Source organism: Pristis pectinata, chromosome 7 (assembly GCF_009764475.1).
Source record: "Pristis pectinata isolate sPriPec2 chromosome 7, sPriPec2.1.pri, whole genome shotgun sequence".
In the NCBI taxonomy this organism is placed as follows: domain Eukaryota; kingdom Metazoa; phylum Chordata; class Chondrichthyes; order Rhinopristiformes; family Pristidae; genus Pristis; species Pristis pectinata.
In genome coordinates, this window is record NC_067411.1 from 20,147,350 (window position 1) to 20,171,390 (window position 24,041).

Genomic DNA, 24,041 nt, shown 5'->3' on the forward strand with positions numbered 1-24,041 from the left:
AAACACCATGGGAGGTTGTGCGTAGAATGGTCAGGATTTTATTTGTCCTATAATGGACAGATTCATCTACGTGAAGTAGATGGATGAAGAGAAGATGGGTTTGTTTTTGCTGTTTCTCTCACTGCCACCATGAAACTCTTTATGATGGGTATTGAAATTCCTGCATTAGAGTTCAATCTGTGTCCTCGTTACTCTTCAAGTGCTCAATGTTGAGGAAGACTGATTTGACAGAAGGCTTTTCTTTTTGCCTATTTTGACTTGATATCCTGAGATGGCACAAGCCCTGCAACCCAGACTCTGCTGTTGCCCACCTCTGGTGCGACCCACGTTGTCATGGAGGAGACTGGAACATTGGTTATAGATTTAGTTTTGTGTATACTACTGGGTCAGATCATTGCTTAATTAGTATTTTGGACAGTGTCTGAATTTAGATACAATTCTCTAGATGTTTGTGAAGAGGATTTTGCAAGATCAACTACGTTGGTCATGTTTTTGCTTCGGCCTTTTTATTCCAGATTTACTAAATGAACATAATTTGAGTTCCTGGCTGTTATGGTGGGATTTGAATGTGAGAGATTACTAGTCTACTAATTTAACTGCTATGCTATCATTTCTTCAGCCCTACCGTGCAAATCTTTGGCTGTAGGGTATCTGAAAAATGTGCTTGTTGTCTAGCAGCAGCTGATTGAAAGTGTGTCCGTCTGAGAAAAATGAGTATCATTAGATTCAGGATGTTCACCTACTGGACTCCATCATGACTATTTCTGAATGAATGAGTTTTGTTTCAAACAATAAAAAAAACTAGTCTCAGTAAAGGACTGCAGTAAAAACCCATCCATTTCATTTGTGTCCATCAGGGAAGGAAATCTGCCATCCTGCCCTGGTTTGTCTTGTATGTGATTCAGGCCCCACAGACATGGTTGACTCTTAGCTGCTTCCTTAATTCTGAAACAATTAGAGATGGACAATAAATGATAGAATTACCAGCAACACCTATATCTTTCAATGGATATATAAGAAAAAGCTCATGGACACCTGCCCAACACTGTGGATCAAACCTTGCTAACCCAGAACCCCTGCTTGGAACTGCTGCCTGAGGTCCCTCCTGACCCATGGTTACCTGCTCTTGGAGTCCATTTCTGGGAGGTCAGTAGCAGTAGGACCCTGATTTTTCAGAGATCCCACTCCCAAATATGCCTCTTTGACAGCTGGCAAATTTCTGCCGGCTGCTAAATGTGTTTTTTTAATTATTAAATGGCTTTTAAATGTTTGACATTTGCAGACATTTCCAAGATTAGAGAGTCATAGAGTTGTACAGCACAGAAGTCGGCCATTTGGCCCGTCAACTCCATGCTGGCCATTGTACCTATCTCTTCTAATCCCATTTGCCTGCATTAATCCATAGCCTTCTATTCCTTAGCTCTTTGAGTGCCTGTTTCGATGTCTCTTAAATGCTGTGATTGTTTCTGTCTTCAGCACCTTCTCTGGAGGCACGTCTGAGATCTAGTTTCATCTCTTTGTGGAAAAACGTTTCCCCTCTGATTCCCATTGAACCTCTTCCCCCTCACCTTAAACCCATGATGTTTTCACTCTCTACCCTATCTATGCCTCTTATTATCTGTCATGTCACTCTCAGCATCCTTCACTCAAGGGAAAACCAACAGACTATCCAATCTCTCCTAATATCTAAAGCTCTCAATCCAGGCAACATGCTGATGAATCTTCTCTGCACTCTCCAGAGCAATCACATCCTTATAGTGTGGTGACCAGAACAGCACACAGTACTCGAAGTGCAGCCTAACCAATGAGAGCCGTAGATAGGGGAGATAGTCAGAATCTTTTCCCCAGGATGGAGATGTCAAATACTAGAGGGCATAGCTTTAAGGTGAGAGGGGGAAAATTTAAAGGAGATGTGCAAGGCAAGTTTTTTTTTTACACAGAGAGTGGTAGGTGCCTGGAATGCACTGCCAGTGGATGTAGATATGATAGTGACTTTTAAGAGACATTTAGACATGAACATGCAGGGGATGGAGGGATATGAATCATGTGCAAGCAGATGGGATTAATTTAATTTGGCATCATGGTCAGCACAGACATTGTGGGCTGAAGGGCTATTCCTGTGCTGTATTTTTCTATACTCTAAATAGCTAATGATGGCATTTTCAATTAGAAACCATGAACAAGAACAATCTTCCTCACCAACACTTCTTCACTGCTTCCCAGCTCCTCTTGGTCATCCATGGCTGTCCAGATATATGTGGACAGAGCACCCTCTCATGGGACTTTGTATAACATCAGTTTCTCTGCACCATTCCATCAGAGCTAATAGTACTTTCTCGACACAATATATATTGGGTTCAGTTATCCTGCTTTTCAGCATCCATTTAGTATGTGGTAAACTTCATTCTTTTTTCTTCCCTTTTTATTTTTCAGACATTGGTGGAGTTGCTGCTCATCGAGTTATGTCCAGAACTGCGAATTCATTTGGATGAGCAAAAAGTCTGCCCGACCCTATCCAGCACTTCATGAATAAGTACAATTCATGGTGGGGAACCTGTTTTTTTTAGAAAGAGAAATTGAAATGCAAACTGCAGATTTTTTTTTCCCAGTGGGACAAATTGCTGGGATATTTTGATGTTTGTTGTTTCTCCGCACACACCCGACAGTGTAGCACTACGTGAAATGACTTTGTTTCAACATAACTGAATCAATGCATACAGCTATTTTTTTCCTTTCAAGCTGATATCCAGTAGTTTTCTTTAAGAAGTTCAGTTGCCAGTAATTAATGTTGTAAGAAACTGAATAAATATTTTTTAAGACAACTTTGAGAATTGTTTTATTTTTGTTGGTGGTGCAGACATGTGTTGTATAAGTTGCAAGCTCCTCACAGAAGAATTCTGAACATTCCTTATCTGTGACCATTGAGTAGCCTCTGTGTGCAATATGTATGTAGATCATTGTGAATATTTTATTGTTAAATAGAGCTAGATTTTATTTTTACCAAAGATTTCGATGGTGTAGATGATTTATAAGCAATAAATTATGAAAAATAACCAAAACTTCAGTGCAAACGTCTTTTATGTTGCGCACGATGTTGTATAAAATGTGATTTATAACTTGGGTTTTTGACCTCCTTCAGATCTCTGTTTGGATCTTTATTGTAAACATTTTTCAATGGCAGTGGATATTCTATATTTCTTAAAATAGGACTGTTCAGACTGTTGGGGAAAATTGTGAGAGAGAGCCGTTCTTTTCCTTGCTGAATTTTGTCTCCTGTCAAGAAACTTTAATGATTTCTGTCCATTTGCAAGACTGGCAATTAGAATCAGCCATCTGAAGGATCAAATGCTCAGCCCTGTTCTATATTTGTCGAAAATCCAGTGTATCACATCATCCTCTACATTGTAATATTTATAATTAACTAGATCTGCAGGTGGCATGTAAATCACAAATATGATGATATCCTGGCTTAAATTTTGTAATGTTCAATGGGATTCTGCTCTGGTTCTGATGAACTAAAATTAGTTTTTGGTGTATTGAGTCCAAATAATTGTAATACTTTTTATAGTCAAGTGATTTATCAATGCCAAGTTATATATGGCATTGAGGGAATAATTCTCAAAATTAGTGTTACGTTAAATTATGTTTCAAATCAGAGGGTGCAGGCTTGAACCTATTTTTAGGTGAATACCTAAATGACCATTGTACTTCACAAAAACACTGCATATGATCTGCACAAAATTATAATCTTCAGTATTTGTGATTTCCTTTCCCCATTGCACCATTGGCTGTTAAGTTATTTTCCTTTTGTCTGTTTTCTCCAACCTCAGTACCATCTCTTTGAAGGATAGAGTGAGATTATGAATTAGATGTACCAAATTGCTTTGTGAACCTTAACAGCATTGCATTGAACTGCAATGCAGACTGCTGAAAGGAATAGGCCATTAAGCCCCTCCTATCTCTTCTGTCATTCTGTTAAATCATGAATGATCTCTCCTACAGCTCCATATACCCTTGAAACACTTGCAGCAAAAACGTGCACTTTACATTGCAAAACGTCTCAAAGCACTTCACAGCATTTCTCAAACAGAATTTAAGACTTGACAAAAAAAAATTATCCCCTCCTTCCCTTATTTGGTTCCACTCATCACTTTCCTGTCTTATCACACTCCATGATCTGGAGCCCTTTGTTGTCTCCACCATCACCTCCCAGCCTCTGTCGCTATCTCCATCCTTCCCTCCCCACGTGACTCCATCTGCAATCAACCCCTCCTCACCCGGATCTACCTATCGCTTGCCAGCTCTTGCCCCATCCCTTCCCTTCACCTCTTTATACTGGCCATCTCCCCTCTACCCTCTCAACCCAGATGAAGGGTCTCAACCTGAAATGTTGACGCTCCATTTCCCTCCACAGGTGCTGCCTGACCTACTGAGTTCTTTCAACAGCTCAATTTTTGCTCCAGATTCCAGCATCTGCAGTCTCTCGTGTCTCCAAAAAATGATCAACCCTGTTCTAAAACTTTCAAGCAGACATATGTCGTATGGGAAAAGAATTCAAAGTTTCACCATTCTGGATGGGGAGAGGTGGGTGCAAGGAATCCTACCAAACTTTATTCCTAATTTATCTTGCTTTGATTTCACATTTATGCTCACCTGCCCTGGAAACCCAAAATAAATTAAATATTTTACCTGTATAAATCCTATCAAATCACAGTTAACAGTTTAAAAAGTTCATTTGGAACCACCCTTCATCCTTCTAAACACATAAGAAAAGCTTGGTTTGTACTCTTTCTTCATAATTTAAACCCTTAAGCTGGCAAACCTACATTTAACTTCTTGAAGGCTGATTTTTTTCCCCACTAATTCAGTGCCTCAATTTAGTAACTTCCTTTAACCTCAGAATGAAACTCTAACCCTAGAATGGAGAATTGTTTATCTTGCTTCCTGTGGACCACCTCCTTCAGTCTCCAAACTCAACCTTTGAGTTTTGTGCCAGGTCTGATCTTCGAATACCGTTTTCTTCAATTGAACAGTCACAGAACCATACAGCCCTTCAGCCCACTGAGTCCATGCTGACCATTAAGCAGCCACTTAGACTAATTCCATTTTATTCTCCCCACAATCCCAACATTTCCCCCCAAATTCTACCACTCATCTACACATCAGGGGCAATTTACAGTGGCCAAATAAACTATCAATCTGCATGCCTTTGGGCTGTGGGAAGAAACCATAAGATCTGGTGGAAACCTTTGTGCTCACAACTAGATCATGCAAACTCCACACAGCACCGGAGAACATAGACAGTGCCAGGCAGCAGGGGCCCCTGTACTCCAGTATGCTTTTGAGACCTGAACTACCCACATTAGCCATTTCATGGTACTGGAAAAATACCACCAATGTTACCTTGGCAAAATCCTCCAACTTCAGTCACCAGAGACCTGAAACATACCCTATTCCAAGTTCTGTTGTGGTAGGAGATTATCAAGCGGCCAGACAGAAATATTCAAGGATGTGCTCAAAGCTTCCTTGAAGAAGTGCTACATCTCCACTGACTCTTGGGGACCTCTGGCCCACGACTGTTCATAGTGGAGGAGAAGCATTCAGGATGGTATTGAGAACCTTGAGACAATGGATTGGGAGTCTAACAGGAGAAGAAGGTATGTATGTAAATATACCAATTTGGAGTGGGAGTGGACCAGGTGGGCCCTCAATTCCACTCCATCATTTAATGAGATCATGACTAATCTGAATCTAACTTCCACTCTGTATTCCTACCTAGCCCCACTAAGCTTCTATCCCCTTGCTTATAAAGATCTATCTCCCTTTGTCTTAAAAGTATTCAAAGACTCTGCTCTCACCGCCCTTTAAGGATGAGAATTCCAAAGACTGGTGATCTTCTGGAAGAAAAAAACTTGCATCACCTCTGTTTTAAATGAGCAACATTGCATTTTTAAGTAACAATCTCTAGTTCTGGATTCTCCCAAAAGAGAAAACATCCTCTCCACATCCATCCTGTCAAGACTCCCAGGACCTTGCATTTTAATTAAGTCAGTTCTCATTCTTCTAAACTTCAGCTGAAATGAGCCTAGTCTGTCCAGCTTTTCCTCACAAGATAACCCACACATTCCAGGTTTCTTGTCTAGTGAACCTTCTCTGAACCATTTCCAATGCATTTACATTCTTCTTTAAATAAGGAAACCAATGCCCCATATAACTGAACTATAACTTCTGTACTGTTATATTCAATTCCCTGGCAACAAATAAAAACATCTGTTAGTTTTCCAAATTACTCACCGTACCTATATACTACCCTTCTGCAAATTATGAACCAAGACACCTAGATCATCCAGCATCCAATAAGTCCTGCAATCTCTGTTTGGATAATTTTTTTTTATACTTGCCTTGCCAAAATAGTTTCACGTTTTCCAACATTTACACGCTCATCAACCTATCAGTATCCCGTTGTAGCCTCCTCTTCCCAACTTACTGGATGTATTTCTTATGACACAAGCACTACATGTTCAGTTGTCACTATTAGTCTGCAATAAAGCACACCCTCTTCTGAAGCTTCTGGTGTCTCTTTGAATATTCTTGTAGTTGGAGCTTGCCAGCACTCCCAGCTTCATTCAACAACCATCCAAAAATATATTCCAATTGGTGATGAGGATAATCTCCATTCTGCCATGGATTCCAATTAATAGAAATGTTGCCTTTTTTTGCTAAAGTTCTAGACCATTGCATCATGGAATCTCAAAGACACAGTTGATTGGAAGAAGTAGCCTAACCATTGATCCTCCTGGATGTATTGCTGAACTTGTGTGGTTCCTGGCATGATAGGTAAGAGAGAAAGGTGCAAGAGCAACAATCCCATACTCAGCAGCAAGGTGAGAAATGCTGGATATATTTGAGTGCACACACTGATTTGAATGTCATCAGGAGGTGGGAAAATAGGAACTCATGTACACATATATTTTATAGACGGTGTAAGTGTGTGAAACAATGCTTATTCAAAGCAGGAGATCTTACCCCCAGAAATCAGCTGCAAAGTATATTGCACCCTCACCAATCTAATAGTTCTGCAAAAAAGCTAAAGATGTCCTATTTACGGGCAGAATACAGAAACTAGAATGCATTAACCCACATCCATTTGAAATAGCAGAAAACCGTAGATTTGACATCCACAGCCAGTAATTGGAAGAGCCAGCAAATGGAAGAAACAATAATAAACACTGAATCAAGGCTCTGTAATTTTGGGGACATTTATAGATCCCTTACTGAGAGAGATTTGTGTGTGGTTGAATGATGAAAAGATCCATTCAGTTAGGCACATTCAGTCTCAGCTTTGTTCAGGCTTACAGGATTGCAACTAAAGTGGAGACAGTATCCAAAAGTGCCAGAGAATTCTATTCCTTGCCAGCCCAAATATAAAAGTGAAAGTACGACACCTAAGTGTCCAAACAATGATTGGAAGTTTGCAATCTATCTTTGTGGTGCATGGAATATGCCTGCAAATTTTGTATCTGAGTGGTATCAAATGCTTCAGACCAGTGAACAAGTATTTAACACAATGATGGGACATTGGCAAAAAAATTAGCCAAACAATGAATCATTGTCACATTGGAGGAAACTTGGGCCATTTGATGTTTGATACCATTACGTTACAGAAATCATTCAGATGCAAAATGAACTGAGGTCAAATGTCATTAACTCATTTGGTATTCCATTCCATGCCATGTCTGACTGGAGGCCTGTGACCAGCAGTGTGCCGCAGGGATTGGTGCTGGGTCCACTGTTGGTCATCATTTATGTTACTGATTTGGATAAGAATGTAGGTGGCATGGTTAGTAAGTTTGCAGATGACACTAAAATTAATGGTATAGTGCACTGTGAGGAAGGTTATCTAAGATCACAATGGGATCTTGAATGACTGGCTCAGTGGGCCGAGGAATGGCAGATGGAGTTTAAGTCAGATAAATGCGAGGTGTTGCATTTTGGTAAGCCAAACCAGAGCAAGACTTGCACAGTAAATGGTAGGGCCCTGGGGAGTGTCGTAGAACAGAGAGAGACTGAGGGGTGTAGGTAGATAGTTCCTCAGAAATGGTGTCACAGACAGACAAGATCGTGAAGAAGGCATTTGGCACGCTTGCCTTCATTGGTCAGGATATTGAGTACAGGAGTTTGGACGTCATTTTACAGCTGTATAAGAAGTTGGTAAGGCCACATTTGGAGTACTGCATGTAGTTCTGGTTGCCCTGCTATAGGATGTCATTGAACTGAAAAAAGTGCAGCAAAGATTTATGAGGATGTTACCGAGACTGGAGGATTTGAGTTGTAAGGAGAGGCTGGATAGGCTAGGACATTTTTTTCCCTGGAGCGTAGGAGGCTGAGGGGTGACCTTATAGAGGTTTATAAAATCATGAGGGGCATAGGTAGGGTGAATAGCCACAGTTATTTCCCCAGGGTAGGGGAGTCCACAGCTAGTGGGTGTACGTTTAACGTGAGAGGAGAAAGATTTAAAAGGGACCTGAGGGGCAACTTTTTCACAGAGTTTGGTGCGTACATGGAATGAGCTGTCAGAGGAAGTGGTAGAGGCAGGTACAATTATGATATTTAAAAGACATTTGGACAGGTACATGGATAAGAAAGGTTTAGAGGGATGGGGGTCAAATGCAGGCAAATGGGATTAGCTCAGTTAGGCAACTCGGCAGAATGAGTTGGGCCGAAGGGCCTGTTTATGTGCTGTTTAGCTCTGACTCTATGGCACTAACTCATCTATGTATTCCATGCGCCACAAAGATTCATGACAAATCTTCAATCGTACATTCCACTGTTGTACGTACCAATATACCTGACTTCTAACATTTGAAACGTGTCAATGAGAACCAGCAAATTGTTTCCTTTTTGATAAAAATCTACACTGACATTTTAGAATAGTTGAGTCGGCCATCTCCATATTTGTAGTGGTGTCTTAGGTGACGTCGTTGTGCATTGTTGGCATGGAGTGCACATTGATACTACTTCTAAATCCTTATCATTGATTGACCAATGCACAAAACTTGCAAAACTTTTCAGTCTGTAGACTCTAAGGGAGTCTGACATGTATTGGAGTGTCCTTATTTCAGAGGCTCATTCTTGAGGCCTGATGAAAGACCTGGAATGTTAACCCTGCTTCTCTCTCTACAGATGCATCTGACCTACATTACCAGCATTCTGTTCTTATTTCAGAAGTGTCCATGTCGATAAGATGATCATAGGAAAAGTATTATATAAGATGCAGAAAGGATGTGTAATGATAAATCTATTCCTAAGGTGAACGTAGGACTAATTACAGTCGGTGCCACAGATCAGCAGTGAGCACATTCTCCACAGTTCAGGAACGTATTGCAGAGCCAGACATCCATGCACACTTGAGGTTTAGATATTTAAGGAAATCAGTTAACAGGCTCTAATAGCTGTGTATACACTGGAGACACTGTTTCCAGAGGAGCAAAGCAGTGTTGGTGTATTGGCATAACCTTGTGTAAATTAGTCAAGTGAATAATGTAATGACATTGTGACATCAGCATTGTGTGTCCATTGTTGCTGTTGGTCTGTAATGAAGCATCTTGGTGGATTCTAGAACATTCTTGCATTACGAGCTTACAGCACCCCCAGCCTAGTTCACAGTCCATATAAAAATACATTACACCTCTCATTACTTTTATTAAGTCTACCAGGTTCTTCTCACCTTATTTTTAGGTTTCCTGTACCACCGATGTTTCTCCCGTGAAAACAGATACAAGGCACTCATTTAACAGATCTATTATTTCCTTATTTGTTATTATGCCCTTAAAAGGCATTGGCTGGAGTATACTGCTCTTCAGCCGGTGAACTGCCAGCTAACTGCAGTGCACAGGTCAGCTTGTTCCTGACTTCTGCATCTGTGCAACAGAGAGATCAGGAATGAGCCAGAGGGCAGATGTTGACATATCTGATGATCTATTTCACTACACAACACCAGGTCCGGAGGCAAAATTCAAATGTCCTGAACCCAGCTCCTCAGCTGATACCAGCGATGGCAGGCATTTGAATGGAATCGTTGACCTAGCTCAAAAAGGTAAGTACAAGAGAGTATTTATTTTAGTTTCCTTTATTTTATTTAATGTTTTTAATCAATTTGTAGCACTTTTAGAATTTTTTTAAAGAATATTCCTTATTTACTAATTTTATTTTATTTTAAATCCTGCTGGACAAGGCCTCAGGATCCATTGCATGACACCCATGCACCACCTGCAGGCTGTCCTGTCTTGTTGAACAGCTTTGAGCTTGATTTGACCTGTGGATCTGCAAAAACACAGGAACAGCATCAGTGGAGGGCTGGACTGAGCACAATCCAGGCCATTATTGCCTTGCTGGCATCCATCTTCCATGAATTAGTATTCCCCAAAGCAATTTTCTCTCTCAATATATCGATTAAAAACTTCTCCTAGCTTCAATAATCCTTATTTTGCTTTGAAGATTTTTCTATTAATTTAATAATTTCATTTTTTAAAAAGTGACATTGATTTTAAGTTTAAATACCTTCAAATGTCAATCATTCAAAAATGGTTAAAAATCAATTAGAGCTTTGATAGGCAGCAAATCCCTGCCCCCAGCTTTGTGAGCAGTCAAAGGTATTTCAAGAGAGGGTTTCTTCACTGCGCTGCTCAAGGCCCTGCCACCACAGAGACCTTTCTAATGGCCTCTGAAACAGAAAAGCACTACGATTGATGCTCCATCTGGACTGGACAAGTGTGGGCATGTGTGGAGGGGTGGCTGGGTAGTGTGTGTGTGGGGGGGGGGGGGAAACTGGCCTGCTGTTTCCACAACATGTTCCGCTGATCTCCGTGTTTATAAATACGACTACTTCACATTCTCTACTCACAGCATTTGTACTATCTTATTACATTTACTCTATTGCGATTTTTGTGTTTTTTTTCCTCATTCACAGTACATGGGTCAGAAGGGAATGGTGAGTCCATTTGCATTGGATCCTAAAGTGATGTTGAATGGGGAATTTATTGTTTTTGCAAAGATGGTGTGTGACTGAGACATGGAAGTCGCAAATTTCCCTCCATGTTGCCACTGCCTTTCTGGTTGGTAGAAGTTGCAAACTTGCAATGTACTGCTGAAGAAGCAGTATGATGCAGTGTATCTTGTACCTACGTGGTAAAGGATGTTGATGGATTCCAAGCATCTTACATTGTTCTGGATGTTGGTATTGGTTTATTATTGTCACTTGTACTGAGGTACAGTGAAAAGCTTGTCTTGCATACTGATTGTACAGGTCAATTCATTACACAGTGCAGTTACATTGAGGTAGTACAGAGTGCATTTTGTCAAGCTTCTTGAATATTATTGGAACTGCACCTATGCTGTCAAGTAGCAAGTATTTCATCATATTCCTGACAAACTTTTAAGATGTCATAAGGTTTTGGGTGGAGCCAACTACTTGATAGAACCCCCACCCTCTCATCTACTCGCAGTCCTCCTTTCCTAATTGTAAAGGATCCTACAGCCTGGAATGTTACTTCCTGTTCCTAACCCACTGATATCCATCTCTCTCCCATAATCCTGCCCATTTACCGGCTTTGTGCTTCCATCTCATTTGTTTAATTTCCTATGTTACTTGCATTCGTGATAGTGTAGTAAAATAAACTGCATGTGCACTTTGAAGGGGTTGGTTTCAGTTTTATTTCATTCACATCGTTCAGCATTTGAGGTAAATTCCACACCTGCTGGAGGTGTCCGTCAATATCAACCAAATGGACCCAATGTTAGTCTTTTAACAAAACCATAGAACTTCTTAAATATATTTTATTTCTATTCATGTTTTATGATTTTGTTAAAATAACACACCAACAAGAATTTATTTCATTTAAGAAAGAACCTGAATTTACAGCAAAGTTTTACCAATTTCACAGAGGAACCAAGAGCATTTTGAAACAAAGTGCAAACAGTTGCTGTGTGGACAAATTTACACACCATCTCACAAAGGAGGCACTTTTTCTGCACTGCGTTTATTTGCAGTTTTAGATCGCACTTCTGAAATGCTTTGGGATGCTTTTCTAAATCAAATATTTGGCCACCTCCATTGCTAGGCTGTCTGCTACTACAGACATCTTTTTAAGCAACATTTGCCAAAAGACCTCAAGCTAAAAGTATTGAATATTCTTCTAAAATATATTGTACATTTAAAATGGTCGAAATTTTTACCCATTCAATTCAACTTGGCTCAGATCTGTGAAGTTCAAACTCACTCTCTAGTAATAAGGGTTGAAGATTTGTTTTGTTAGGAACCAGAAATCATGTTGGCGAGCCTAGAAATTGAGAACAGCATCAGGAGACCACTCAAGCTAGCAGATAGGGGCTATTTAATAGTCTGGCAAAGAAGTTCATTCCAGATTAGATGTTCAGGTTGAGAAGAGGTCAAGGCAAGGAAGATTGTCAAACTAATCTCAGCTCAGTGCTCCCCATAGTGGTAAGGCAGTATTGCTGCAGCTATCACATGATCTTGCACATTGTCTCCAATGTTTACATACTCTCAAAATACAAGACTTCTTGTCTTACTGTTCCAAAAATCTCTAAGTACAAATGTATATTCTACTTTGCACACTACTCACTATGTGCAACAGCAAACATTGCTGGTTCTTCAGACTTGTGCTGTTTGTCGCATTATCTCTTCCTTTTATTTTTTCCCCTATTATCCTCAACTATGTCTTAGGACTTGGAATATCCTACCCTAAGTGTCGCTCTTCCATTTACAATGATCCTTAAAGCTCAGATCCATGACTCAACTTCACCTCATACTTCAAATATCTCCAATAAAAACAAAAAGTACTGGAGCTACTCAGCAGGTCAGGGAGCACATGGGTGGTTAACATTTCAGGTCAATGACCTATCAGCAGGCCATTTGACCCATTGCTCTCAGAGCAATCCCAAAAATCCCATTCCCCACTTATTTTTCTGTTCTTTCCTCCCTCTCAATTGACCCTCAACTCTACCCTGATTCTCCTAGCACCCACCTCCCCTATGTGCAATTTACAGTAGCCAATTCACCTCGATGAGATGTGGGAGGAAACTGCTGCACCCAGGATGCATACCCATGCACTCGCATGAGAATGTGCAAACTCCACACAGACAGCACCGGACGTGTCTGAGCTGCAGAGTATCTCCAGCATTTTGTGTTAATATTTCAGATCCTGGTATGTATACTCTGTTGCTTTTGTATCTCCTAATATTTCCGAAGATTTGGTTTGCAATTTTTGGTCATGCCTCCAAAATGCTTTGAGAGATTTTTCTAAATCAAAGATTGGGTCTTTGCCATTGCTATGCTCCTTGTCTACTGTCACATGACAAATCTTCTTAAGCAACATTTGCCACAGGAACACAAGCTAAAAGTATTGGAGGAGCATTTTTCTTTTAAAAATGGCAGATCTCACATGGTCTAAATGTTCACAAACTCATTTCAAATGGCTCAGATTTATATTGTCCGAACTTATTCTCATCAAGTACTAAGGAGTTGAAGAATATTTTTCCAGGAGCTATAGGCCATTTTTACTCTTGACTTAGTGGTACCTCTTCAATTTTCCATTTCCAAAATGATGTGATGTTAATTACATGATGAAAAACAATTGCCAGAACAATAATCCACTGAAGTAGTGTCTATACAACATTTCTTCACAATGGCTTCTTCTTAAATTCTTTCCATTATAACTTGAAAATGCAAGTCAGTCGCTATATCACGATCCATGTTAATTGCCTTGAATTTAAAAAAAAATAGCCAGGTTATACGTTTTCTGTTTTCAACATGTTGGATAATACATGACATTTGAAAAGTTCTTGCAATCAATGCAGCTTTGCCGGTTTCATCCTCATTCTAAGAAAAAAACTCAGATTCCAGATCAATGGAGCTCCAATTAAAATCTTTTCATAACTATTGGAGGCTGATATTTTTCAGTATTGCATCAAAACCAGGACAGAAACTGACTCAAGGAGTTTTGTTAAAATCTGAACATTCCATAGGTGATAATTTAGTGAATTCTAACAAAATATCCCGTTGGCCGATTTCCTCCAACCGCATTATTTATTTGTTTAGCATAAAAAAATTGCAAGATAAAGGAGTATCCTCTACATTAGATTCAGTGGAAAAGTTGAAATACCAACATGTCCAATTCCAAAAGAATTAAAGGGAAGTTGATGGATCCACGCAAGAGAGAGCAAGTTGCAGAGGTACACAGAAATAAGGAGGGCTGTGATGTGACTAACGGGATTGCTCCTTAGCTACTAGCCGTGGACCTAATGGGCTGAATGGCCTCCATCATTACGGTAACTTAGTTTACTTGGAATACCCTAAACTTTCACTAAAGCTAAGCCAACCAACCTACACTTGGTTTAATGGTAGGATGTTGGATACCCGCAGCACCCGTCCTTCTGGCACACGAACCATATTTCCAGCATCTGCAGCTTTTCAATTTTCATTAGCTGCAAGTACTCTACTTCATTTAGGGCAGGATGTAGAGATGTCTCTATTTTGTTGAGTTACTTGGCTTTGTTACTGTGGATTGACACATATGGAGTTCAGGCAGTTCTCCGTATCAGAAGGGAAATATTAAATTTCATGCATCTATTAGTTCATCTGTTCTACTGACTGAAAGCATAGATTGTGTGAAACCAAGTTGTTTACCCAGTGCAGGAAAATAAAATGGAACAGGAGGTAGGAGGTGAAACTAATTATGCTGCGATTATCATTTGTAGTTTTTGAAATTATACATTTGTACACAGTCAACCAAAAAATGAAAGCAATTTCTGGGCAGAAGAAAATTACTGAAGCACCATAGAACAATACAGCACAATACAGGCCCTTCGGCCCACCATGTTGTGCCGACCTTCAAACCACTCCTAAGACTATCTAACCCCTTCCTCCCACATATCCCTCTACCTTAAATTCCTCCATATGCTTATCTAACAATCTCTTGAACTTGACCAACGTATCTGCCTCCACCACCGCCGCAGGCAGCACATTCCATGCACCAACCACTCTCTGGGTGAAAAACCTCCCTCTGACATCTCCCTTGAACTTCCCACCCATTACCTTAAAACCATGCCCTCTTGTATTGACCATTGGTGCCCTGGGAAAGAGGCGCTGGCTGTCCACTCTATCTATTCCTCTTAATATTTTGTATACCTCTATCATGTCTCCCCTCATCCTCCTCCTCTCCAATGAGTAAAGCCCTAGTTCCTTTAGTCTCTCCTCATAATCCATACTCTCTAATCCAGGCAGCATCCTGGTAAATCTCCTCTGCACCCTCTCCAACACCTCCACATCCTTCCGATAATGAGGCGACCAGAACTGGACACAGTACTCCAAGTGTGGTCTAACCAGAATTTTGTAAAGCTGCATCATTACTTCACGGCTCTTAAACTCGATCCCACGACTTATGAAAGCTAACATCCCATAAACTTTCTTAACTACCCTATCCACCTGTGTGGCAACTTTCAGTGATCTGTGGATATGAACCCCCAGATCCCTCTGCTCCTCCACACTACCCAGAATCCTGCCATTTACCTTGTATTCCACTTGGAGTTTGTCCTTCCAAAGTGTACCACTTCACACTTCTCCAGATTGAACTCCATCTGCCACTTGTCAGCCCAACTCCGCATCCTATCAATATCCTTCTGTAAGCTTTGACAGCCCTCCACACTATCCACAACACCACCAATCTTTGTGTCATCTGCAAACCTGCTGACCCAGCCTTCCACCCCCTCATCTAAGTCATTAATAAATATCACAAAAAGTAGAGGTCCCAGAACCGATCCTTGTGGGACACCACTAGTCACAGCCCTCCAATCCGAATGCACTCCCTCCACCACAACCCTCTGCTTTCTACAGGCAAGCCAATTCTGAATCCACACGGCTAAGACTCCCTGGATCCCTTGGCCTCTGACCTTCTGAAGAAGCCTACCATGCGGAACCTTGTCAAACGCCTTACTAAAATCCATGTAGACCACATCTGCTGCACTACCCTCATCAATCTTCCTGATCACCTCCTCAAAGAACCCTATCAGGCTAGTGAGGTAAGGTCTTCCCTTCACAAATCCATGCTGGCTGTCCCTAATCAGTCCATGATTCTCTAAATGATCATAGATCCTATCTCTTAGAATCCTTTCTAGCAGCTTACCCACCACAGACGTAAGGCTCACTGGTCTGTAATTCCCTGGACCATCCCTACTACCTTTTTTGAATAAGGGGGCAACATTTGCCACCCTCCAATCCTCCGGTACCATCCCCGTGGACAACGAGGACTCAAAGATCCTAGCCAACGGTTCAGCAATCTCCTCCCTCGCCTCACAAAGCAGCCTGGGGAATATTCCGTCAGGCCCTGGGGACTTATCTGTCCTAATATTTTCTAACAGCTCCAACACATCCTCTCTCTTGATATCTACATACACTAGAACACTATCCTTACCAACACTGTCCTCAGCGTCATCAAGACCCCTCTCCTTAGTGAATACTAAAGAGAAGTATTCATTGAGAACCTCACCCACTTCCACAGCTTCTAGGCACATCTTCCCACCTTTGTCTTTAATCGGACCTACCTTTACTCTAGCCTTCCTTCTGCTCTTCACGTACGAGTAAAAAGCCTTGGGATTCTCCCTAACCCTACTTGCCAAAGCCTTTTCACGTCCCCTTCTCGCTCTCCTCAGCTCCTTCTTAAGTTCCCTCCTTGCTACTCTATATTCCTCAAGAGCCCTGTCTGATCCTTGCTGCTTATACCTTATGTATGCTGCCGCCTTCTTCCTAACTAGTTGTTCCACCTCTCGTCACCCATGGTTCCTTCATCCTGCTATTCCTTCTTTGCCTCACCGGGACAAATTTATCCCTAACATCTTCCAAGAGATCCATGAACATCGACCACACCTCTATAGTACGTTTCCCTTCAAAAATGTCAGCCCAATTCACACTCTCAAGTTCTCGCCTTATAATTCACCTTTCCCCAATTAAATATCTTCCCATCCTCTTTGCTCCCATCTCTGTCCATGACAATTCTAAAGTTATGGAGCAATGGTCACTGTCCCCCAAATGCTCACCCACCGATAGGTCTGTCACCTGACCCGGTTCATTACCTAAAACTAGATCTAATATGGCATTCCCTCTAGTCGGCCTGTCAGCCTGGAGTCAAACAGGACTCTTCACATGTAAAAATGATTTCCACAAGTTACTCAAAGATACTAAATTTTGTTAAAGTTTATACTGAAAAATTATCCACATTTAAATAATTTGTGCTGTGTCAATGATCTGTTGATTTTTCATAACATTTTTAGAACTTACCCTGCAGAAGTATTTTCTGGCTTCTATTTGATCCTGCTTTGTCCCTAAGCCTAACTGTAGACATCTCCCATAGTAGAAAGCAGCCATGGCGATGCCCTTTGCTATATAAGATGGCAGACAATCAGTTTCCTTTGCTATTAATGGGATATTGTCATACTGGGCAACCCTGGTGAAGATTCAAAGCAAGTTATGAGTTTGAAGAAAATGTCATTGTACAATAGACAATAAACAATGCACCAAACATTCTGACAGCACTGGTTGAGCAGAAGTTTCCTCCAAGTGCTGTGAGGATGAAACCATTGATTTTTCTCCCAATAGCAAACTCTAGCCTAGAACTTCGACCTATTGGCATCATTTTTATTCACGTGCAAATTGTGCACAATTGACATTTTCCTGGTGTTGTGCACCAATGGCAATGTTGGTTGCCCAACTGCAATGTTCCTTGATCAGTGACAATACAACTAGATGTATATTTTGCTAGTCTGTTACATTTATATCCACATAAAGGAACACTCCGTTGACGTCAAGGAATCTGACTGGGCAGCTTCAAAACTTACTGCAGAATGCTAAAACAACTTCCAAATTTCAAGTAAACAGGGAGTCAGAATCACAGAATTAAACAGTGTAGCAACAGGTCCTTCTGCCCAACTCATTCCTTCCGACCAAGGTGCCTACCTAAGCTGGTGCCATTTGCTTGTGTTTGGCCCATATCCCCCGAAATATTTCCTATCCATCTACCTGTCCAAATGTATCTTAAACTTTGTAATTGTGCCTGCCTCCACTACTTCCTCTGGCGGCTCGTTCCATATACCCATCACCCTGTGTGTGATAAACTTGCTTCTCAGGTCCCCTTTTAAACCCTTCCCCTTTCACCTTAAACCTATGCCCTACCCTGAGAAAAAGACTGTGATGATCTATCCTATGTATGCCCCTCATAATTTTATAAACCTCCATGTCACCCCTCAGCCTCCTTCACTCCAGGGAAAACAGCCCCAGCCTATCCAGTCTCTCCCTATAATTCGTCCTCCAGTACCAGCAACATCCTTGTGAATCTTTTCTGCACCCTCTTTAGCTTATTCACATCCTTCCTGTAGTGTGATGACCAGAACTGCACATAATACTCCAAGTGCTGTCTTGCCAACATCTTGTACAGCTGTGACATGACATCCCAGTTCCTAAACTCAATGCTCCAAACGATGAAGGCAAGCATCCTTTGTCAGCACTTGTCTGCTGTGATGTTCAATAGGTGCTTCAGTGATTACACCACTGGCAGAACTCCATTACTGGAGGCATGTTGTGGCAATGACCGATCAATCAGCGAGTTGGGGACCCCAATGCAGCAGCCAGACATGCCTATCTGCAAAGACCCTACTCTCACAAAGTCTTTAGAGACATCACATCCTACCTGGGCTCAGGGGTTCCAAGGCTGTCATCACAGAAATACATGACATGCTGCATGAAGATCTTCAGCTGCACTCATACGCCTGAACTATTCTCTTTATGGAGATCAAGGTAACCATGACTCTCAACTTCACTTGACTCTCAACTCCCTCACCACAGGATCTTTCCAAGCATCTGCTGCACTGAATTCATGGAGGGATTAGTGGATGTACTTTGATTTCAGTGATGACCAGGTGGTATCTTGGGCACTGGGATTTGTTGGCAGCCAGCACTATCTAGAGGGATGGATCCTGGGTCAAACGGCTACCCCGTAATTCTACAGTCAGGGCCAAGTAAGTATCAAAATTGTTCTGGAAGTGAAATTTTATTGCTTTCATTTGTCCAGAGCCACGCTGCAATATGTGCCCACTGGACTATTCACTGTAACGTTCTGCACTACCTAGCAGTATGAAAGGCACAGCTGATGCTGGGGAAAGAACAACATCCACATCCAGACACTGAGCTACATGAAGCATAGACCGAAGAACCACAGGGATAAGAACACCGGGGTGAGGAGGAAGGCCACAAGGGGAAACCCCAGTATAACACAACCAGCTTAATCTCCCAACAAAGTGGAGCAGGGGGATTCGCTTTCCATAGGGAGCATGCTAGATCACAGTTCTCAAAGCAGACAAGGGAACCCAGGGCCGCATGGGAAACAGCAGTTAGCACTGCTACTTGATGGCTCCAGGAACCCAGTTCAATCCTGACCTCAAGTGCTACCAAGAACTGAGCGTGCACGTTCTCCCCATGAGTATCTGAGTTTCTGTTGGGTGCTTGTTTCCTCCAACATCCTAAAAACACGCTGACACATTGTTCGGCTACTATAAATTATACTTCAATGCAAGTAAGTGGCAAAACAAATCAAAGGGAAACGTTAGGCATGTGAGGGAGAATAAATGGCAGGGGTGTAGAGAACTGAGAGGTGGAGTGGGGCGGATGGGATTTACTCTGCTGGAGGCCAGAATATGCCCAGTGGGTGGAATGGCCTCCTTCGGTATCACAGGGAGTAATACAAATCCCTACCATCATCCTTTGCAGGACATTTGTCTGATTCTTACACAGTAATGAGTGAATCCCTGATCCATTTACTGAAATGGCTCAGAACAGCTGTTTAACAGCAGTATGTAGTTCACCCTCAAATGTGTACTGCTCAAGTGACCAGGGATTTTCAAACCTATCAGAGACAGCTGGAGCCACCTCCTGACAGGCACTTCCTATTGTAGGTCTAATGGGTTTCCTGGCCCCCCCACCGACTCTCATTTCGATGAGAAAGCTGGTATCTTTTGCTAATCCTAGGTGATCACGATCTCTCTTCTCCATGGCAAACATTCTGTGTGATTGCTGCTGCCTAGGCCTTTAAGGGTCAATCTCCTTCTGTGCAACAAAATTAGAAGATGCACTCAATTAAGCCCAGCCCCTTTGTGAACTTCAAGGGTACCATTTTAGTACATTTTTCTGGGTGTAAATCATTGTAACACTGTCTCTAATGTATTTGAGAGATCAAATAGGTGTTAGTGCTAAATGCAATACAGATTTGGTGCACCAAAAATGGGGGAAAAAAACAATTTCTTGACATCCTTTCTCAAAACACCAACTCCATCCCTCTTCATGTCATCTATCTAAAATGGAAATAAAAACATTTTTTTGGTGTCATATTTGACCTTGAGGTGAGTTTCAATTCATGTTATCACTAAGGTCATCAATTTCTAACGGTAATGTCTCCTGCCTCTACCCATCTGCAAAATCCGCATTCTTGCCTTTGTTTTCACTAGTCTTTATTATTCAAGTGCATTTCTGTCTGGTCTCCCTTGCTTGTAAATCCAAGGTCATCCAAAACACTGCTGTACCCACCTTAGCACATACTATGTCCTGTTTGCCCATCATCCTCCTCCTCCCTCACCTACACTAACTTCCAGGATAACTAACCACTCAGTTTTAAAATTCTTACTGTTGTTTTCCCATCCCTCATATCCCTGCCTATCATTAACTCTAATCTCCAGAAGCCTTATAACCCTCTGAGATATCTGTGGATCTCCAATTCCGCTTTCTTAGTGATTTCTGAATTTAACAGCTTCACCACTGGTGTTTGTGCCTTCAGTTGCTGAGGGATTAAATGTCATATTCCCTCTCTGAACCTCTTCACCTTTCTCTCCATATTTCTCTCTTTTAAGACACTGTTTAAGATCTCTATCTTGTTCTTAATGTGGCCTTGAGTCAGATTTAATTAGTAATTGAGGGAATTAAGGGATATGGGGAAAGGATGAGAAGGTGTGTGTGATAGTCATACAGTACTGAAACAGGCCCTTTGGCCCAACTGGTCCATGCGGACCAAGATTCCCATCTCTGATGGTCTCATTTGCCCATGTCCCTTTAAATATTTTCTATCCATGTACCTGTTCAAGTTGAGGCAGAAGATCAGCATGATTCAATGACAGATCAAGAAGGACTGAACTGTTTACAACTGTTATTTCTTAATAAATTCAATTTATGAATAAAATACTGAATGGATATAAATATCTTGAAGTATCCAACTCCTGAGTAAGAAAATCATAAACTACAGATCTCTTGAAATTCTTTAGATGCATGCTACGTTCAAGCCTGCCAGCCAACATATTTACATTAATGTTACTTCTGCCATTTGAAAGAGATCAGTAACTATTTATTTTAAATGAATCGATGGAATTCAAATGGAGAATTAGGTTGTTACTGTGAATACATTAAGCAGCCTATTTAAAACAGAAGGAAATAACAATGACCAGCTGTGGAAGAGCATTGGCAGAGGTTCAACATCAGGCAGTGGAAGAGCATTGGCAGAGGTTCAACATCAGGCACCCAGGACTTTTCTTCTGCCTTATTAATGGTGTGAGTAAACCTACTTGGTAACGTGGAGAATGTGCCAATAAAAAGAGTACTGCATACGTACTGCATGATTCATATAAAATTCCAGGTCAACAATTTGAACCGTTTTTGCCAGTACAGTTGCTTCTGGCATATTCAAGGGACAGTTCAGCTCTTCCCAGGCACAATTACATTTTTGTACGGTTGTGTTGACAAAATACGAGTCAACAGTTCTTATTACCTGTATGCAAGTTCAGCAGCACTATTGTACAGTTTACGACTATACAGGTAAGCAGCTAAGTGACCCTGAGCATAAACGTTGCCTCTGCTTGATGCCTCCTTCAGGCATTCACAAGCTGATTGTATGTCCTTACGGATACCCTGTCCGGTGAGGTACAGTAAGCCCAATGCACCTTGAGACTCTAGACTTCCATTGCCACAGGCTTCTGAATGCCAAAAGAATGCCTAGAAAAAGGAAGCATGTAAGAGTTATATATACAATTATTAGGATGTTGGAATAAAGCAAATATTCCACAACAGGAGGCTGAAACAGAATCAAATTTTATCTGCTGTGAGGAAACAGTCAACTGTGACTGGTGGAGCAAACACATAAAAGCCATTCAAGTTTATGCACTGCATACAAATGTGAGTAAATCAGAAACTCCCACATCATTCTGTTCCCAAATCTCTTTGAAAATGCACCGGTTGGTTTATGATGCCGCTTATCAGATTAATTATAAAAATGAATCACTTTACATTTTGCTGCATGAAATTTTATCTCACCAAGCTGTCATCATATTCATTACTAGACTAAAAATATATGGAAATATTAATAGAGATGTCATAATCCATTTACAGAAATTAAATAGAAAAAAGAATTAGTGCCATATGACTAACAGCAGTCAGTGTAATTCCGGTCTTCAAAATGGAAGATGCAACTTACACGGGGAGCTATAGGTTGATTAATAGCCAATTCGGTGCTGAAAGATCACTTTGTTCATTGATTAATAAAGAAATGTACCAAAGGCATTAGTTAAAAAGTAGATAAGGTCACAGACTGGCCCTGATCTTATTTAATGACAGAATCAGCATCTGCTTGTTCCCATGGACCTAGATCAAATAAAAAGTTAACATTTGTAGAGAATTATAAAATAGCATAGGATTTCTAAAAGGACTGTCATATTTAATCAATATTAGTGAATATTTTCAATGTCCAATAAGTAGGGGAAAGCAGTAGATTTTCAGAAGGCCTTTGTTAAAATATACAAGAGGCTTATAGCCCATATCAGAAGTGGAGTCAGGAACCAAAAATCAGAACGGAATAAAAATGACTACAAAATGAAAGGGAGCATCCTACCAAGAATTTTACATTCTCCCAATTCTGGCCTCTTTGTGTAACCCCAGTTTAATTTGTCTCATTACTGGCAGCTCTGCCTTCAGCTGTCAAAGCCGCAATCACTGGAATTCCCACATGAAACATTTCCAACCTTGCCATGGCTCTCCTCCCTTAAGACATTTCATATAACACGTCTTTTTGACCACGTTTTTGATCATCTTCTTTGATATTACCTTACCTGTCTGAAAGAAACTTGGCATCTTTTATCATATTAAAGACACTATATAAGTGAAAGCTGTTGGTATATATTGAGGAAGCAATGAAAAGAAATACAGGGCTACAATGCAAATAGGTATTTAGGATGAAAGGAGGGTCATGTAGGGTATAAAGGTCAGTATAGGCTTCTGTTCTAAAACTCCTTCGTAATTTTATGTAATTCATACATCAGAAAATCATGGACATCCTGACCACAATATTCCATTCATGGAAATAAGAATAGTTTGTACACAAACCCATAAATACTTTTTTTTCTGATGCTGTGTGTAACCATTATTACTTGTGTTAAATAAAAATATTTGCATTTATGTGTATTAATAGAAAATATCAATATTTAACAATTACAGCACAATGTCTAGATCAGATTTTTTCATAACGTTGATTGTGCCAGATTGGATTTTGTTAATGTGCGACTGGTGAAGGAGGAAGTTTGGCGAGTTTAGGTTGTGTGGTTTTAAGCATTAGAAAGGTAGAAAAAGGAAAGAATTGGGGTAAGAATTTACTGGAGATAGGTGGGGAAAGCAAAGTAAGAATGGAATCATGGGGTGCATGAAAATATATGGTTTCACAACATGGATGTAAAAAGGCATGGTTTGTGGCTTGTGGAAATGCTGAGAGCCTAGTTTAAAAGACTAGTGGAGGATACATAGTACAGGTGAACCCTGTGTTATGGCAGTTCGGGTAACAGAAATTCACCCACATGGAATTCACAAGTCACTACCCAAAAATTTAAGATTCAGAATAAAACTTGCTCTTGCGGAATTTATGTGGAAAAAAAATTAAACACAAAATGCAAAA

The 24,041-nt window shown here is 40.8% G+C and overlaps 2 protein-coding genes across 7 annotated transcripts in view; one reads left to right on the forward strand and one right to left on the reverse strand.

The window, feature by feature from the left end:
• The window catches only part of snx25 (sorting nexin 25), a 208,500-nt gene extending 205,463 nt beyond the window's left edge, over window positions 1–3,037 (forward strand). For all 3 annotated transcript variants that reach the window (XM_052020395.1, XM_052020394.1, XM_052020393.1), the window contains one exon: window positions 2,434–3,037. In XM_052020395.1, the coding sequence (XP_051876355.1) occupies window positions 2,434–2,529 (96 nt within the window). In that variant the 3' untranslated portion in view covers window positions 2,530–3,037. The remainder of the gene's footprint in view (window positions 1–2,433) is intronic.
• Window positions 3,038–11,703: 8,666 nt separating this feature from the next.
• lrp2bp (LRP2 binding protein) overlaps window positions 11,704–24,041 on the reverse strand; it is a 35,060-nt gene continuing 22,722 nt past the window's right edge. For 3 of the 4 annotated variants that reach the window (XM_052020401.1, XM_052020400.1, XM_052020402.1), the window contains 3 exons: window positions 21,873–22,096; window positions 17,351–17,516; window positions 11,704–13,780 (listed from right to left, as the gene is read on the reverse strand). In XM_052020401.1, coding sequence (XP_051876361.1) covers window positions 13,715–13,780; window positions 17,351–17,516; window positions 21,873–22,096 — 456 coding nt within the window. In that variant the 3' untranslated portion in view covers window positions 11,704–13,714. The remainder of the gene's footprint in view (window positions 13,781–17,350; window positions 17,517–21,872; window positions 22,097–24,041) is intronic. The other variant, XM_052020403.1, reaches the window with a different exon arrangement.